The sequence below is a fragment of the Aegilops tauschii genome, chromosome 4 (assembly GCF_002575655.3).
Source record: "Aegilops tauschii subsp. strangulata cultivar AL8/78 chromosome 4, Aet v6.0, whole genome shotgun sequence".
NCBI classification, from domain to species: Eukaryota; Viridiplantae; Streptophyta; class Magnoliopsida; order Poales; family Poaceae; genus Aegilops; species Aegilops tauschii.
In genome coordinates this window covers 124,482,445-124,499,952 of record NC_053038.3, presented here as the reverse complement: position 1 = coordinate 124,499,952, position 17,508 = coordinate 124,482,445, and the positions used below count along the sequence as shown (strand labels likewise).

Genomic DNA, 17,508 nt, shown 5'->3' with positions numbered 1-17,508 from the left:
AGGACAATGTTCCACTCAAGTGGAACCATCACAAACCCAAGACCCACACGCTTCCGAAGAACAAAGTGAAGGCCCTCAACCAAATGAACAAGATCAACCTCAAGATGGTGGTGTACCACCAAGTGACGCTCAAGGTCAAGTTCGCCCCTTTAAGCAAGCTCAAGATCAAGAGCAAGCTCAAGACGACGCTCAAGATGATCAAGTTTCCACTCCTCGACTCACCCCCAAGGAGGAATTGGAGCGTCGTGCCGCCAAGATTGCATCCAAGCTCTCTACCAAGGGTCATCTAATAAAGAATGTGCTTGGAGGCATTCAAAAGGGGGTAAGCACTCGTAGACAATTGGCAAACTATTGTGAACATCACGCGTTTGTCTCTTGTGTTGAACCCCAAAAGGTATATGAGGCACTCGAAGATCCGGATTGGCTCAATGCCATGCATGAAGAACTCAACAACTTCGAGTACAACAAGGTGCGGAGATTGGTGCCAAGTCCAACGGGGAACCACAATGTCATTGGAACCAAGTGGATATTCAAGAACAAGCAAGATGCTCATGGGACCATCATTCGCAACAAGGCAAGATTGGTAGCACAAGGCTACTCCCAAGTCGAGGGTATCGACTACGATGAAACCTTTGCTCCCATTGCTCACCTTGAATCCATTCATTTGTTGATTGCTTATGCTTCTCATCATAACTTTAAGTTGCAACAAATGGATGTGAAGAGTGCTTTTTCTTAATGACCCTATTAATGAGTTGGTGTATGTCAAGCAACCCCCGGGGTTCGAGGATCCCTACTTCCCCGATCATGTGTATCAACTCGGTAAGGCACTCTATGGCCTTAAACAAGCCCCACGTGCATGGTATGACCACCTTACCGAGTTGTTGCAAGATCGTGGATTTGAAGTTGGGAAAATCGACCCCACTCTTTTTACTAAGAAGGTCAAAGGGGAGTTGTTTGTGTGCCAACTATATGTTGATGATATTATCTTTGGTTCCCCTAACAAAGCTTTCAATGAGGAATTTGCCGCTCTCATGACCTCAAAGTTCAAGATGTCTTCGATGGGAGAGTTGAAGTTCTTTCGCGGGTTCGAAGTCAAGCAAAGAAGAGAAGTAACCTTCATCAACCAAGCCAAATATACTCAAGACATGCTCAAGAGATTCAAGCTAAGTGATGTCAAGCCGGCTTCCACTCCAACGCCCGTCAAATGCCAACTTGGCATAGATCCCAATGGTAAAGCGGTGGATCAAAAGGTATATCGCTCCATGATTGGCTCCTTGCTTTACCTTTGTGCATCTAGACCGGATATCATGTTGAGTGTGGGAATTTGTGCACGGTTTCAAGCCGCACCTAAGGAAAGCCACTTTGTGGCGGTCAAGCGAATCTTTCGATATTTGGCTCATACCCCAAACTTTGGCTTATGGTACCCAAGAGGACCAAACTTCAAGCTTGTAGGATATTCAGACTCCGATTGGGCGGGAGACAAAGTGGATAGGAAGTCCACTTCCGGAGGGTGCCAATTTCTTGGTTGCTCTTTGGTGAGTTGGTCTTCTAAGAAGCAAAGTTGTGTATCTCTCTCGTCCACCGAAACGGAGTATGTGGCGGCCGGTAGTTGTTGTGCACAACTTCTATGGATGAGGCAAACTTTAAAGGATTACGGTGTCATTTGTGACAAAGTGCCTCTTTGGTGTGACAATGAAAGTGCCATCAAGATTTCTCTCAACCTGGTGCAACACTTCAAGACGAAGCATATTGAGATTCGATATCACTTCATCCGGGATCATATTAGGCGAGGGGAGATCGAGCTCAACTATGTCAACACTCTTGATATACTTGCATATATCTTCACGAAGCCATTGGATGAAGCAAGATTTCGCGAGATAAGGCATGAGCTAAATATCATTGATTCAAGCAATGTGACTTGAACCCTTGCACACCCTACCATACTCAACGTGTTATCTTGTTTAGGTGTAGGCATGGACATAGGGGGAGTGTTGTTCTCTCAATGAACTCTCCCTCCCCCCATTATGCATAAATTGATCAACTCTTTCACATTCGCCATTCTTGATGGTACTTGTGCTTCAAAGACGAGTTTTGGTCATGGGCCCAAGGATAATTTTTCGCGGTGCCATACCACTTGACTCAAACATAGGTGGCTCCGGCCACCGCCCTCTCTTTGGAGAGGTTGTGTTGCGTGTTTAGTCCTTATTGTCTCTTGCCTCCCTTTCTTCGTGCCGAGCTTGCGTGTGTTGTCTCCTGGGTTAGCTCTTTGGTGTGTCCGTTCGCTTGAAGGTTGCATTGCAAAGGCCCTTTTCTTCTCTGTTTTTGAAACTTGCATTTTCCCGGGCCCATGGTACTACCGCGGCTTGCCACGGTACTACCACAGGAGCTGCGCACGGTAATACCGCACCCAGCACGGCAGTAATTTTTTATTGCTGCTGGAGGAGCGGTACTACCGCCCACGGTGCGGTACTTCCGCTCGGGCGGTACTACCGCGATGACACGCGGTACTACCGTGCAGTCGCAAGCGCGTGGGGGTTAAGAGCGGGCAGGGGGAGTTCCAACTCCCCTATACCCATTCAACTCTTTTTTCCCATGCCGTCTCTCTCTCTCCTGCCCAAGAACGGCGTCGGAGAACCTCGTCGGATCTCCGTCTCCGGCCGCTCTCCTCGCATTCCGTCCGGTGGGATCATTCCCCACCACATCCTCTTGCCATGGAACAAGGTTTCTCCCCAAATCCCTCTCTCTTTTGTTCGTTCTTTCGCTTCTAGGTTTTTGGGGAGATGCATGTTGTTCTTGAGATTTTAGGCCAAATCTATGCAAGAGTAGAATGTAGGAGAGTAGTGATGCATAGAGATGGTACTTGGTATGTTGCCCCTTGGTAGATTTGATCAACCGTAGTACCGCTCCGTTGTCACGGTTGTGCTCAGATCCGTTTGTGGTTTGGATCTGGCCTCGTGCGGTACTACCGCACCACTCGTGCGGTACTACCACTCGTATGGTACTACCGCTCCTCGGGAGCGGTACTACCGCGCGAGGCGCGACACTAAAATTGTACTTCCGCTCCAAGGCGCGGTACTAAAATTTTAGTTCCGTGCATACATGCGGTACTACCGTTGGTGTCAAATCTCTCACGTGGTAATTACGCAATGCTAGTTCTACTTGTTTCACCTGTTTTGCTGTGGTCTTTGCATTGATCCTTCTCGCTTCTCTTGCGTGGTTTTGTGTTTTTGTGTCATAGGTGGTGGCTCTGATGCCCATGCACGTCGTTCCAATCCCAGCCGTGACACGGGCTCCAAGCGTTTGCGCAACCAAGATGAAGCTCCAGAGGGCTCCAATGCCCCCCAACGCAGGACCAAGACCACCGCCACCAAGAACAAGGAACCCTCCATGGCCATGGATGAGATACCACTTGCGGAGTTTGTCACTCGAAGGAAGATCAACCCCTATGTGAATCCTCGTGCCAACTTCAGAGGGAATGATCTGTTCTGGACCAAGCAGCAGAATCTCATTTATCTGGATGTGATCAAGGCCAAGCAGAACATATATGTGGACGTGCACTGGATTGACATGAATCATATGAGGCAGGATAAGCATCGTGCCTATTTTGGTGAGGCTTTGGATCTGGTGGAGCAGTTTGGCATTGAGGACGTGATCTCTTTCCACCTGGACTTTGACCCTGAGATTGTGGCTCAGTTCCTTGCTTTGTTACACTTCCATCCTGTTGAGGAACGGACCATGACCTGGATGACCAACGGACAGCGGATGACTGCTACATGGAAGGACTTCATGGATTTGCTTCAGGTCCCTGATGAGGGGCTCAACACGCCCATTGGTGTACGCCCTCATGCAAATCCCGAGTCAGCCAACAAGAACAAGCTTCAGTCCTACTATGTTGAGAAGTTGCTTCCCAGTGGCAAGAAGACGTGGGTGCTGAACTCATTCCTTGACATCATGTATCGCATCTTCTGCAACTCCCTCTTTCCACGCATTGGTGACAAGGACAAGGTGCATGCCTATCTTGTGGATATGATGCTCATTTGTGAGGAGGCGCCCCATTCTCAGTCGCAACCACTTGATGTCTCACATATCATGTGGTGCAAGCTTCGGTTTGCGGTGTTCAACCGTAAGGTACCCATCTGTGGACCTTACCTGTTTCTGTTGATCTCGAAGACTTGGGAGAAGCTGTATCCCGATGATGAGTTTCTTGCCCCTGACTGGACTCGTCATGAGCCCATCAAGCTCCGTGTCAAGACCCAGTGGGCCAACACTACCACCCGTGCTGAGGCAGCGGCTGCTCAGATGGATGTGGATGAGGATGAGATTGAGGAGGAGGACGCTGATGAGGACAGCTCTGCTGGCTACTCGCCTTCATCTTCTGAGCCTTCTTGGGCTAAGAAGCTGAAGAACAAGATGAAGGCTTTATTCTGCATGCAGTCCAAGGGCCAGTACCGGTCTCATGTTGCTCAGAAGGAGAGTCGCCGTCGCAACAAGAGGATCTTGAGGATGTTTGGCGAGGAGGCATCCACCGGGTCAGAGAAGCACATCACTCCAGAGGAAGCTTGGATGGCCAAGCAGGGCTACAAGTGGACTGATTTTGAGGCGGAGCAGGAGGAGACCATTCCCACTGCCGAGACCGACGAGGAGCGCGACGAGTGATCGTCTCAGCCTGAGCTACCACATGTGTCGTAGGTGTCCTCTCTGCCTTTTTGGTGTCTCGATGCCAAAGGGGGAGAGAGTGTAGGATTTGCGCGTCGTGTGTCGTGTCGTCTTGTTGCTTTGCTTTCGTTTCGTTCCGTTTGAACCTCATTTGCTTTGGTTTGGTTTGTGCTTGTGAGACATTTCTATCATATGGTGTAAGACATATGCACTCTAGCGTACCTTCTTGAGCCTGTGCTATCTTGTGCCTCTTTACTTTATGCTCATAGTTATTATCTTGCTTAGTGTTAGCTTTATCATTACAAGATATGCCTTGACTATAAAATATAGGGGGAGTGTTGATCCTAGTATGTGTGCCATGCAGTCCAAAGCACTTCTCTATATAGCACACATCTAGGGGGAGTCCGTCTATATTTTATAGTTGTGGGGTTTGCCTATGTTCTTTTTATCTCCCTTTGTGCAAATCCCGTATTGTCATCAATCCACCAAAAAGGGGGAGATTGTAAGGGCATACTTATCCCTTAGTTGTTTTGGTGATTGATGACAATGCTTTTGCGGACTAATCATGTGCATTAAGTATTTCAGACATATCTTGACTAGGCACAAGACGATTTGGTGCCCCTCGAAGACTATTGAAGACAACATTTCTCTACGTTTCTTTTCGGTGGATTTGAGTCATAGGAAAGCCGTTCTATTAAGAGGGGGTCCGCTTTGGAAAGGTTTGGGTGGAATCATCACGTACACGTTACTCCTTTTGCACCCCCTTTCCTTTGGCTCTTTGGAGCATCCTCCGTCTCTCCGTGTCTTTGCAAAATGAAGGACTTCTAGTGTTGTTGTTCTGAGGCACGCGGTAGTACTACTCTTTAGAGCGGTAGTACCGCGGGGCCTTGCGGTAGTAACGGCCATCGGCGCGGTAGTACCGCAGGTACTCACGGTAGTACCGCTCCTTGGGAGCGGTAGTACCATGACCTCTGGCCAGGCTCAACCGCTCGAGCGGTTGTAGGGGCAGATGTAATTTTTTTACATCCGCGCCCTACGCGGTAGTACCGCCCCATGGGTGCGTTAGTACTGTGAGCCCTGGCCTGGCACAGCAACATGAGCGGAAGTAGGGGCGGATGTAATTTTTTACATCCGCGCCCTATGCGGTAATACCGCTCTAGGCATGCGGTACTACCGTGTTGGATTTTAGCACAGATCCCAACTCAGCGGAAGTTGCCACGGATGTATTTTTATATGCCCGTGCCTTCCCAAATTTGGACTATTCCTGCCTTGCGGTAGTACCGCAAGGGGGAGCGGTAGTACCGCGCCAGCGGTTCTACCGCCCTCTGCGTCATCGCATCAGGGCTACTTTGGAGTCTGCTGCATGGGCGGTAGTACCGCAATGTCTTGCGGTAGTACCGTGTGCCCTAGCGGTAGTACCGCGTCTCTGGTGCGGTAGTACCGTGCTTCGCAGGCTGAGTTGGTGGATAACGATTGCATTTGTTCTTCCACTATATAAAGGGAGTCTTCTTCTCCGAGTTGACTACCTCTTCCACCCCCAAACTCCATTGTTGCTCCCAGCTCCATTTTCGCCCGATCTCTCTCCCTAGCCAATCAAACTTGTTGATTCTTTAGGGATTGGTTGAGAAGGCCTTGATCTACACTTCCACCAAGAGAAATTTGATCCCCCCACTAATCCTTTGCGGATCTTGTTACTCTTGGGTGTTTGAGCACCCTAGACGGTTGAGGTCACCATGGAGCCACATTCCATTGTGGTGAAACTTCGTGGTGTTGTTGGGAGCCTCCAATTAAGTTGTGGAGATTGCCCCAACCTTGTTTGTAAAGGTCCGGTTGCCGCCTCCAAGGGCACGAATAGTGGAATCACGGCATCTCGCATTGTGTGAGGGCGTGAGGAGAATACGGTGGCCCTAGTGGCTTCTTGTGGAGCATTGTGCCTCCACACCGCTCCAACAGAGACATACTTCCCCTCAAAAGGAAGGAACTTCGGTAACACATCCTCGTCTTCATCGGCTCCACTCTTGGTTATCTCATGCCTTTACTTGTGCAAGCTTATTTGTGTTATATTCCTTGCTTGCTTGTGTGCTTGTTGTTGTTGCATCATATAGGTTGCTCACCTAGTTGCATATCTAGACAACCTACCTTGATGCAAAGTTTGAATTGGTAAAGAAAAGCTAAAATTGTTAGTTGCCTATTCAACCCCCCCCCCCCCCCCCCCTCTAGTCAACTATATCGATCATTTCACTTGTCATGTTGTCTTCATATGATCACCGTAGGGTTTGATAAAAATTTGAGAGTGTTACAGTAAAATTTGATGCACTTCAAGTACAAGTCGAACACTCTCCGGGGAAGTGTCAGCGTTTCGAAAGGAAACCGCTGCCTACCACACAGAACTCTATTTTTCTACACATTTCAACTTAAAAGAAAATCTATATTTAATACACAGCATAAATTTTAGACTAATCTGAGTTTAGTAAATATGATTTTTCAAGCATTTTCCTGACTTACTATATTTGTGACGGGCGCTTTAGTGTACCCACCACTGCTTACTTCTAGGAATTTTGGGAGAAATTGAGGCATGCCACCGAAATATTGTTGTGGCAGACAAACTTTTCGCCCGCCACTGGTGCATGACAAACCAGTGGCGGACTTGACTTTGTCGCTCGCCACTGCTGGTTTTATGATCCCACGGGTAAATTTGTAAAAAATTATGAGTGGCAGGTGGTTATTTTTGCCCGCCACTGCTATCCACACAGGAGTGGCTGACGACACTTTTTACCCCCACTGCTACTTTTTCAAAATAGCAGTGACGGTACCTATCCTCGCCCGGCTCTAATTTGAGCCCACCTAAATCTTTTTTCAGTAGTGGCTATTTGGTCAGCAAGGAGGAAGGCAATACATGAGGATACATTGGAAAGCACTATCTTGATATGGATTCAAATACATGATCTTCCACATGGGTACACACAAATTGCTGAAATCCTTGTAGGGCAAGTGGGAGAATTCGTTTTTGCAGCGCTATTTCCGAAGATTTTTTTTTGCGGGTGTGTTTCCCAAGATTTTGAGGGCAACTTCTTCAGGGTTAAGAGTCAAGATTGATGTCAAGAAACCTCTAAAGAAAGTTGCATCTATTGTTCATAATCCAAGTGTACAAGGAGCATGGTGTTGGCATATAATATAAGTTGATAATCCTTGTCTCTGTGAGTTGACCATCGAGCTTGAGTGGTTATAGCGTGTAGCCTGTAGTGAGGAATGATGGTGATTTACACACATAGCACGTGAAATATCAGAGAAGATGCATAATTTTGAGAGTGCCGAGATAATTTTTGAGCGAAGGACCACGAATGGTGAAGCTCATTCCTTAGCTACCTTGTATGGGACAGCTGGTCGGCTTATTTGGCTTAACCACCCACCTGAGATGGTTCAAATTCCTGTAGCCATAAGAAACATTTAAATGCATGGAACAGGATGAGTTGTCAAAAAAAAAAAAAAACTGACAAGTATGATATGGTAACCCAAAGGTCGAGTTCTTCCTGTAAGTTAGCCTCTGTTCTATTTACAGCTTTCCGACCATACTTGCAAACATTTACGGTGTGCTCTCAACATTTCGTTCTCCAAGCAAAGCTTCTGGGGGTGCCAAGAACTAGGGCCGACTACAATCTGGTAACATGTATTGACGAATGTTACCTCCACATCACTTGAGAATGCAGCTAGAAATAGATTTTGCATATGCTTGCTACAACCACCTGGATGCTCAAAAGAATGCTTTAGAAATTCTCAGACTGGTTAAGATAGAGTAGCATGCCCAGTTACCCACGTATGTATCATGTGGCTCCAAGCCAAAATTTACTGTGAACCATAACAATGGTGGCTTCTGTTCTCTCACTCTCCCCTTTTTATCTTTGCTTCTTTATTTGCATATTATTCCAAAGTAGGTAAGTGGATAAATATTTACTCATGCCAATTGATATTTGTAGCAGGCATCCTCGCACTATCTGGTTAATCGCATGTCTTCAGGCTTCATCCGGAGTATTTATCATTAGAGTGTCCCAGTTTATACCTAAAACTCTATAGCAAAAAAAATATGCTGAGAAAATACAAAAGCATGTTACGGCAACCAAATGGAAATTTCAGAATTTATACCAGGATTGTATGCTGAGTACTAGTTATTTAGTTCGCCAAATCTATACTTTTAGAAGAAAAGAAGGCATGTTATACTAAGGAATAATACGAACATAAGGTGCTTTTTAACCCCATATTCCAGTTCCAGATGGGCTTCGCTACAAGAATACAGGGTCATATTTTCCTAGTTCCTGAAACCATTCTATCATGAGATGGGGAAACAAGAAACAAACAGAGTACTTCAGATGATTTAAGGGCGGTAGAGAAAGGGGTTTATCGTCAGTACCTTCTCAAACCAAGGAGTACAAATTATTTCTGAACAGACTGCAGACCTACGAGATGAGTGCTGCAACTCTCCTGAGTCCTGACATGATACATGCTATTATAGAAACCACGGTTAGTAAATCAAAAGCACATATCGTTCACCTAGCAATAAAAAGAGGTCAACTTGGGTGTGGCGCCAAATAAAATGACCATTTGTTATTTTAGCAGTTACTATTAACATGAAAATGAGCCTGATATAATCTCAACTTCACCTGACAAGCTAGAAGGATATTCACTCCACACAAACTTCTCTCTGAATCAGCTTACAGACACATCCCGAAACAAAATTACTATGACTGCTAGGATCAAAATGTATACAAAAATAGTGGAATATCACTTGAAGAGTTGATAATAATGAAGCTTCTCCGTCCTTACAGCAATACAGTTATCAAGAGATATACTACCTCCGTCCCATATTAATTGACGCTCAAACGGATGTATCTAGATACATCCGTTTGAGCATCAATTAATATGGGACGGACGGAGTACATACTAATCTTGTAGGTCAACAGAAATGAAACATTTCTGGCAGTAGTTAATTTGCTTGGTTGCAATATGGATTCCAGACATGAAGAGGAACGGATTTTTCATTCCAGTCAGATGAACTCAACACCATAATCAATTCATGAGGTCAGTTACACCATGACAAGCTCAGTCGAAACCAAACTTGGGTTTTCCTGTTGCAGAGCGTACATCTTGTCGAACATTCCTTCCTTCCGATAAGCTTCCAACAAGATGGAGTATGTGATGGCATCTGGTTCACACTGCATATGCTTCATGTGCCTGAAGACCCTCTCCATTTCCATCAGATCCTCCGCTTTCGCACATGCCGCAAGAACAGAGTTGTGAAAAGATGTATTTGCCGGTACATCGAGCCTCTCAGCAAGCTTTACCATGCCTACCACCTTGTGGAAAAGGGCTGCATTGCTAAACCCGTTTATGAGACAACAGAAGGTCTTTGTATCCGGCTTCATCCCCTCTGAGCGCATCTGGTTAAATGTGTCCTCCATGTTCTTTGCATCGCCAGCCTCAGCAAATGCCTCGATCACGTTGTTGTAAGTGGCGGTCGTCCATGGAAATGCTAGCCTGCGCATGTATTCCATCACCGCAGACATCTTGTCATACATCCGCTTCTTCCCGTAAGCACCAATGAGAATGTTGAACGTCCGAGTCTCCGGCTCGATCCCATAGCCTCGGAATTTCTCATACCACTTCTCCATCAGCTCAACCTGGCCACTGTTCCCAAACAGGCTTAGGATAATGTTCATGGTCCAGACATCCGGTTTACAATTTGCACTTTCGAGCATCGCCGAGAGTAGCTTCTCCATATCGTCCAGCCTTCCTGCTCTGCAGTAGCCACTGAGAACAATGTTCTGCGTGACCGTGTTGGGTGTCACGGAGCGCTCAGCCATCTCTTTGTACATAGCATCAACGAGGTCGAACCTTGAGGCGTCCACGAAGGCCTTGATGAGGATACTATAGGTGTAGACATCAGGCTGGCACAGCGGGGCGGCTTTCATGTCTTCAAGAAGCTTGAGTGCCTCGTCTAGGAGGCCGTTCCGGCAGTAGGCTCCGATCAAGGCCGTGTAAAGCTCGGGTGTTGGCTGGCATCCTTGCTGCTGCATCTCGGTGAAAAGGTGTTGTGCTAGAGAAGGCTGGCCTGATCTCCCCAGCAACAGGAGGAGCTTCATGTAGGTGCCCTCTTTGGGATAGTAGAAAGTTTGCTCCTTGAGCATCTCGAAGACCTACACATATGTATTCATTTTTCCGAAATCAAATCAATTAGTAATTCCTAAAATGGTGCGATGCAAAGTAAAAGGGAAATTAAAAATTTATAAGGAAAATTTGATTGGCATAGCTGGTCGGTGACTCTATTACCTGAAGCGCCTCTCGCCAGTTCTTGGCGGCGATGCGGTCGGCGAGGGCCTCGGTGACGGTGCAGGCCCAGGCCTTGGCATCGGCGCGCGCGTCGAGCCTCTTCTGGACGTTCTTGATAGGGGTGCGAGCGCGGCCCCTCCTCCCGGACTGGGATTGGGACTCGGCCGCCGCCGGGAACTCGCCCGCCCTCCAGTGTCTCTGGCGCCCTCCCCCCTCCGGGTCTTCCCCCGCCTTCCAGTGCCTCTGGCGCCCTCTCCCCTCCGGGTCTTCCCCCTTGGACGGTGGAGGTGGGGGCGGGCGCTCCGTGGTCCGGGGTCTCCGGCGCTGCTGCGCGCCGGAGGAGGGGGAGGTGGTGGGGAATGGGAACTCGCCGGCCTTCCAGTGGCGGCGGCGAGTATTAGTGTCGGAGGTGTCAGCGGCGGCGGTGACCAGGCGGGGCCGGAAGGTGGCGTTGGCGGCGCCGGCTAGCGCCATGGAGGTGGAGTTGGCAGGCAATGCGGAGGCGAACGCGCTGAGAAGAGGTAAGATAGAGCTAGTGAAGATAATTCCAAAAGAGACTAGTGACAAAAAAAAATCGAATTCCTCATTTATTCTGAATCCAAACAGTCTAGTGGCAAATGAATCCTTTCTATTTTGTAGATAAAAAATCGTTTCTTTGAAAACAAACATTTTGTTTCTTAATCCTGAAAGACTAGTGACAGATAAACACCTTTCTTTCAAGTACTACCTTCATCGATTCTTAAGAAAGAAGTACTCCCTCTGTAAACTAATATAAAAGTGTTTAGATAACTAAAATAGTGATCTAAACATTCTTATATTAGTTTACGGAGGGAGTATTATCTTCATCCGGGTCTGTTAGTCCTCTCGCATTTTGGGTCAAATTTTGAACATAGATTTAACTAGCACAATGTGATTTATATGCAACAAAAATTATATCATTGGAAACTTCTTTCAAATAAGAATCTACCAGTAATTTTGTAGCATGTAATGTATATTTTGTTAATCAAATCTAAGGTCAAAGTTTAGCACAAAATACAAAAGGGACTAATTTTGGTCAAATTTTGAACATAGATTTAATTAGCACAATATGATTTATATGCAACAAAAATTATATCATTGGAAACTTCTTTCAAATAAGAATCTACCAATGTAATTTTGTAGCATATAACGCATATTTTGTTAATCAAATCCAAGGTCAAAGTTTAGTACAAAATACAAAAGAGACTAATAAATCATCTAAGGTCAAAGTTTAGCACAAAATAAGAATGTGACTAGTAACCCAGACGGAGGTAGTAATCATTTTATCTCTGAAACAATCACAGAATCATTTTAACTCCAGAAGGATAGCTATCCTTATTGGTCACAAACAAATGATCAAAGTCACACCTTTCAAGAATTCTTCCTTTACCTGATACATCACTCTATTCTAGGCTGAAAATTTCAGATTCAGACGCCAGAAACACACACTGACAGGTGACAACCACCCACGAAACATTTTTTTTTCTTTTTCTTTGATTTATACTCTTGGTGTGTACAATACGATAGTAGAGATAAGAGAAGTCTGTAGCTCATACCAGCAACCACACCAGCTGAGAGCCTTTCAGACCGTTTTACAAGCTAGTTCTGTACATCCTTGAGCCGTCATACACACCACTGTACATTCCATTCCATGTATCAACAAATGCAAAAATCCCCGCTCCGAGGGGTGAAAAATAAAAATCGATCAATCTGTTACGTATTCAGAAGAATTCTCCACCATGTTCTTCCGCGCGCTGGTATCTCTCTCTATCTTTATATCTCCAGAAGATGTTTAGGCTTTCCTTCATTCTTTACCTCATTTGGACGAAAATGGACGACTCTTTGGCCGAGGGGGCCTCTCCTCATGCTCAGGGGCATCACTCTTCTCGATGCTGTTCTTGCCCCTCAATGGCACGGTTTCAGTATTCTCAGAGATCCGGTTCTGCCGTGGTCTTCGTTCCTGCAAATCCAGTCACTTGCATGTTCAACTTTTGTGATTGTGCTTATGTAGGCAATAAGCATCAAATTCAAAACCAAGCTAAACAATCCTCTCTAAGCCAAATGGAGTCGGTAGAACAAGCATATAGGATAACCAAATAAGATGGCATCAATGGCAGCACATCAGTCCAGCACAAGTATATACTGTGCAATGACCGGAATGAAAATAGCAGGAAAATGCATGATTTCCAGGTAAACCAATAATCATATGTGAATGGTGTTCTTTTGTGAATCAAACCTCTTGAGGTATGGTTTCGCTAGAATCCAACATCCGGACGACCTGATCCATCCTTGGTCTCTTCTCAGCATTCAGATCGATACACCGCAGAGCTGTCAAAAGGGCACGTTTGAGTTCCTTTGTCGATGGTCTTCTCTCAAGGTGTGGATCCACCACTTCGTCAGACCGTCTGTTGGCGACCATCAATTTAAGCCAATCGACTAGGTTTACCTACAGGTAAATAGCAACAGCAGTGTGTTAGAAAGAGATGAAGGGCACTGAGTTGCCTGGTAACAGAAGAGATTGAAAAATGAGTAAAAAGAAGATATGAAGACAACAATTAGGGATCTCAAACATAACAGAAGAGATTTTGCAAGTATTACCTCACTTGGGGGGCGATCATAGTCAATTGGATCTCTACCTGTAATAACTTCCAATAAAAGAACCCCAAAGCTGTAGACATCACTCTTCTCATTCAAAAGCCCACTGTTAGCATACTCAGGCGCAACATAGCTGCATAACAAGAATATAATAGTTATTGAGTGAAACTAATTGTTAGCATCCACAACTTATCTCTCGAATTATAATGGACAAATTTTGGAGGAAATGAAAAGAGAAACTGACTCATATATACCATGGCATGAAAAACTTACCCAAAGGTACCCATAACTCGAGTAGCAATATGACTTTTACCAGCACCAAGCATCTTGGCCAAACCAAAGTCAGATATTTTGGCATTAAACTCATCGTCGATCAAGATATTGCTGGCCTTGATGTCACGATGCACAACCTTTGGTTCAAGTGCCTCATGTAAGTATGCAAGGCTGCAGGCAAATGTGGAGTCTGTATCAAATTGATGTTTCCAAGAGCGCCAAGGCTATAGGTAAAATTAAGAACAATATCTAATGACCGAACAGAACACCACCATGTTATTCAAAAAAAGAAGAGCACTAGTTACTTGCAACAACAAAAAGAAGCACTACTTAAAGCCATTGTGATACAGTACCGACAAGGACTGGCTAAAAATTTGTGTAGTCTCAACCTTCACTGTAATCATATTTCAGGGCTGATCCAAATCCAAACTTGTTTCTGTTCACAACAGTATATACAATAATTTCTAGCGGCTAACAACTTGGTACGATAGTTAAACCCAGATGCCATTACGACTGAAACATGTGCCGATGTACATCAATCAGAATGATCATTTGTTAGCTCTTGCACACTATCGCGTGATGAACATAATTTTGGAAGTACAGAGATCCTAAGAAAAGAATGAGTTTAGTGAAGGAGCTACTCACGCCTTTGCAGTCCCCAGAAGAACTTTCATGCGAGCTAACCAAGTGAGAGAGCTGTACTGGGACAATTCTCCGTGGAGCCAGCTTTCAAGATTCCCGTTGTTAACAAACTCGTATACAAGCATCCTGGTTATGCAAACACATCAAGCAATTCATGTTATGACTTTCTTGTTTATTTGATGCTAAAACAATGGAAACATAACAGGCCATGCTTTAGAGAAAAAATGGAAGAAGAAGAAGAAAAAATGGAGACATATTCTGACCTCTGGGTACCCTCAACACAATATCCCAAAAGCCGGACCAAATTCTTGTGGCGAACATTACCAATTGCCTCAACTTCCACTCTGAATTCCCGCTCAGCCTGCCCTCTGCACAAAGTCAAGCAATTCTTGTATAAGCAGAAAGGAGGTGACACAATAAACTTTCCAGCCAAAAAGTCAACACAATAAACCCATAGACAAACATTTCGTCACCGAAATATCGTTATAGGAAAACTCACAAATTGTTAAGGATTTTCTTGACAGCGACTGGGGTGCCATTTGATAATCTGCCACGATACACAACACCATATCCGCCCTCACCAATTACATTGTCCTTTGCAAAATGGTCGGTTGCAACATCTAGATCTCTGAGAGTGAACCAATGGCCCCATCCAAGGTAAGAAAACTCAGGTAGGCCGTCCAACGGCGCAGAATCGGCAGTAGCATGTACAGAAGGCTGTTCACAGACAGAAACAGATTGAATTCCATCACAGCCATCAGTGTGAACTAAGGAACCTGAAAGATTGTTCTCTTCTCTATGCCTCGAATTGTCCTCCTGCGCCGATTGAACGGCATCTTTATCCGTTGATTCAACAGGCCCATTCTCAATGGCGAGTAGAAGCCCATCATGTACAACATAATCATTTGGTGAAAATTGGTCAGCCACCCTGACTTCTGTGATGTCTTTGAATGCAGAAGGTATCTGGGTCATAGGAAGCTCCTTGAATGCCCTTCGTGACCGTCTGATCCAGGTTTGGATGGTAAGGCATATCACAAGGATAAGAAGAATACCCAGGAGGGATGCTCCAACAGCGATCCCAATCACAACCCAAAGTTTAAGCCCAAAGACGATTGTTTTCTCATGAAGTGATTCTGTGAGCGTGGAGTTTGATGACATGTTGTGATCATCAAGCACCTGCATTCAAAGGATAAGAAGATGTTAGTCACAGATGCAAAGAAACACTTGCCTATATTAACTTGATTGCTTGGTCTGTGGACACTTAATATCATCTGTTTCAAACTGTTTGCAGCGTTCCCACGGAGATAATAAACCTACCCTAATATAAAAGAAATGGTGGAACTGTTTGCTGATTTGGGAATTAATGAGAAAGCTACATTGCAACCACCAAGCTGAAGACCACGCAAAGGTGGCGTGTCCCGCGTGCATTTAGACGGGAGGCAAACGCAAATTAAGTTTGCACACGAATGTAGCTTCAAACTACATATTACTTATGCAGAAAGAACAACACAGTGACATGTGGCCAAGATCAAGCGAAGCGGACTGACGTGCCAACCACCATTCCCATACCTCCTAGAGCTTACTGGGTGTTGAGAATTAAGTATGTCCAATCCAAGAGCTACGGGCTTAAACAAGGAAAGCAGTATGAAGACACGAGGCCTTGAGACATCCTGATGCGTTTCACACTAGAGCAGAGAAATAAGTAGAAATTGAACATCAGGCCTACCCGCCCTTTGATTATGTATAGTACCACATATAGATGTAGCATCTCTCCACAGAAACAGAAAATTGGGCACGGCTCAGGGAACCGACAAAGCAGCTAGCTGCACGCAAGCTAAGCAAAGCTAGAACAGAAGGGGGGTAGATTACTACCTTGAGCTAGCATCCTAGATGCCAAAGTTGGCCAATCTTATAAATCTGAAGAGCAAGATGGAGAGAAGAATGAAATAAAAACTGTTTGTAGTCTGAAATCTGGACGGTGAAATCGAATCAGCGCGAGCATTGGGGGTAATGGCGGAGGGGGGAGGGGGGGAGGAGGAGTGAAAAGGGGAACTCGGGGATGAGTGAGATCCAGTAAGCCGAGACGCTCGCATTCCAAGAAGAGGGGATGAAGGGGAATTGGATGGATGGATAGGGTACCTGGGATCCAGCGCAGCAGCGGGAGGAGGAAGAGGACGAAGGATGGCAGCAATTGCGGTGTGGGGAGGGAATGTATGGGGAAGGAAGGAAGGGGATTTGGAGATGGAATTGGAAGGTGGTGGCGGCAGGAGAAGGGGAGTTGTCAGCGTGGTTGGTAGTGGACTGGCGAGGCGAGGTGAGAGAGAGAGAGGAGCAGTCCGTCAGTCGGTCGGGACGGACGGGAGTGACGCGGAAGAAAGCACCCCAGCCAAGCGAAGTCAGTGGTGAACGCAAAGTAAAGCACACGCACACGCTCCACCCTTCCTTCTTCACACCTCAAGGGAACGCCTCCTTCTAGTGCTAGTGCTCCAACCAACACACTGGAATTAATAATTTGTTTCTTTTTGCGGGGGGGGGGGGGGGGGGGGGGCTAATAATTTGTTAGTAAGAGACTCGAGATGAGATGGTAAGCAGCGAAGTTATAAAATATAATCTCTGTGACTAACCCGGTAACTTATGGGTGCATTTAGGTTTATTTTATTCAAAAAGAAGACACGATGCCCTAAGGCTAGCCATAGTGGGGTAACATAACCGGTAACATGCACTTGGGACTAGCAAACATGCTTATGTGGCACACAATTAAATAAGAGAGAGGGGGTTATAGTAACATAGGTAGATACCATATCATGTTAAATGCTATGCTACTTTGCGTCATGCATGGCAATAAATATGGTAATCGATGATACTACTTTATGATACTATGCACTATGAAGGTAGTATCATATACTAGTATCATATGCATGATACTAGTATATGTTACTCCCCACTATGAGTAGCCTAAGGCCAAGGTAATGTGTGACAGCATGCGCTAGGTGGTGGCAGTGG

The 17,508-nt window shown here is 45.7% G+C and overlaps 2 protein-coding genes across 3 annotated transcripts; both read right to left on the bottom strand.

The window, feature by feature from the left end:
• Positions 1 to 9,378: 9,378 nt before the first annotated feature.
• On the bottom strand, positions 9,379 to 12,310 carry LOC109757785 (pentatricopeptide repeat-containing protein At3g06430, chloroplastic). Its single transcript, XM_020316617.4, has 2 exons — positions 10,978 to 12,310; positions 9,379 to 10,844 (listed from the first exon to the last, which is right to left on the bottom strand). The coding sequence occupies exons 1-2, from the start codon at positions 11,644 to 11,646 to the stop codon at positions 9,735 to 9,737; spliced, it is 1,779 nt and encodes a 592-aa protein (XP_020172206.2). The 5' UTR covers positions 11,647 to 12,310; the 3' UTR covers positions 9,379 to 9,734.
• Positions 12,311 to 12,444: 134 nt separating this feature from the next.
• LOC109757787 (probable receptor-like protein kinase At5g18500) lies at positions 12,445 to 16,943 on the bottom strand. Of its 2 annotated transcripts, none has more exons than XM_020316618.4 (8): positions 16,645 to 16,943; positions 15,005 to 15,681; positions 14,769 to 14,873; positions 14,509 to 14,631; positions 13,864 to 14,034; positions 13,594 to 13,723; positions 13,232 to 13,441; positions 12,445 to 12,955 (listed from the first exon to the last, which is right to left on the bottom strand). In XM_020316618.4, exons 2-8 carry the CDS (start codon positions 15,661 to 15,663, stop codon positions 12,812 to 12,814), a joined length of 1,542 nt encoding a protein of 513 aa, XP_020172207.1. In that variant the 5' UTR covers positions 15,664 to 15,681; positions 16,645 to 16,943; the 3' UTR covers positions 12,445 to 12,811. The 2 variants fall into 2 exon arrangements, with proteins under 2 accessions (XP_020172207.1, XP_020172208.1); XM_020316619.4 differs by having other exon boundaries at positions 16,378 to 16,927.
• Between the last annotated feature and the right edge of the window lie 565 nt (positions 16,944 to 17,508).

Bases quoted from the DNA above. Each gene is read 5' to 3' on its own strand.
- LOC109757785 (XM_020316617.4), bottom strand. From the start codon at position 11,646: ATGTTTGTTTTCAAAGAAACGATTTTTTATCTACAAAATAGAAAGGAT. The intron at 10,845-10,977 runs GTAATAGAGTCA...ACATATGTGTAG, and splicing joins ACTGGCGAGAGGCGCTTCAG to GTCTTCGAGATGCTCAAGGA.
- LOC109757787 (XM_020316618.4), bottom strand. From the start codon at position 15,663: ATGTCATCAAACTCCACGCTCACAGAATCACTTCATGAGAAAACAATC. The intron at 14,632-14,768 runs GTCAGAATATGT...TTGCATAACCAG, and splicing joins TGTGTTGAGGGTACCCAGAG to GATGCTTGTATACGAGTTTG. The intron at 12,956-13,231 runs GTTTGATTCACA...CTGGATTTGCAG, and splicing joins GCGAAACCATACCTCAAGAG to GAACGAAGACCACGGCAGAA.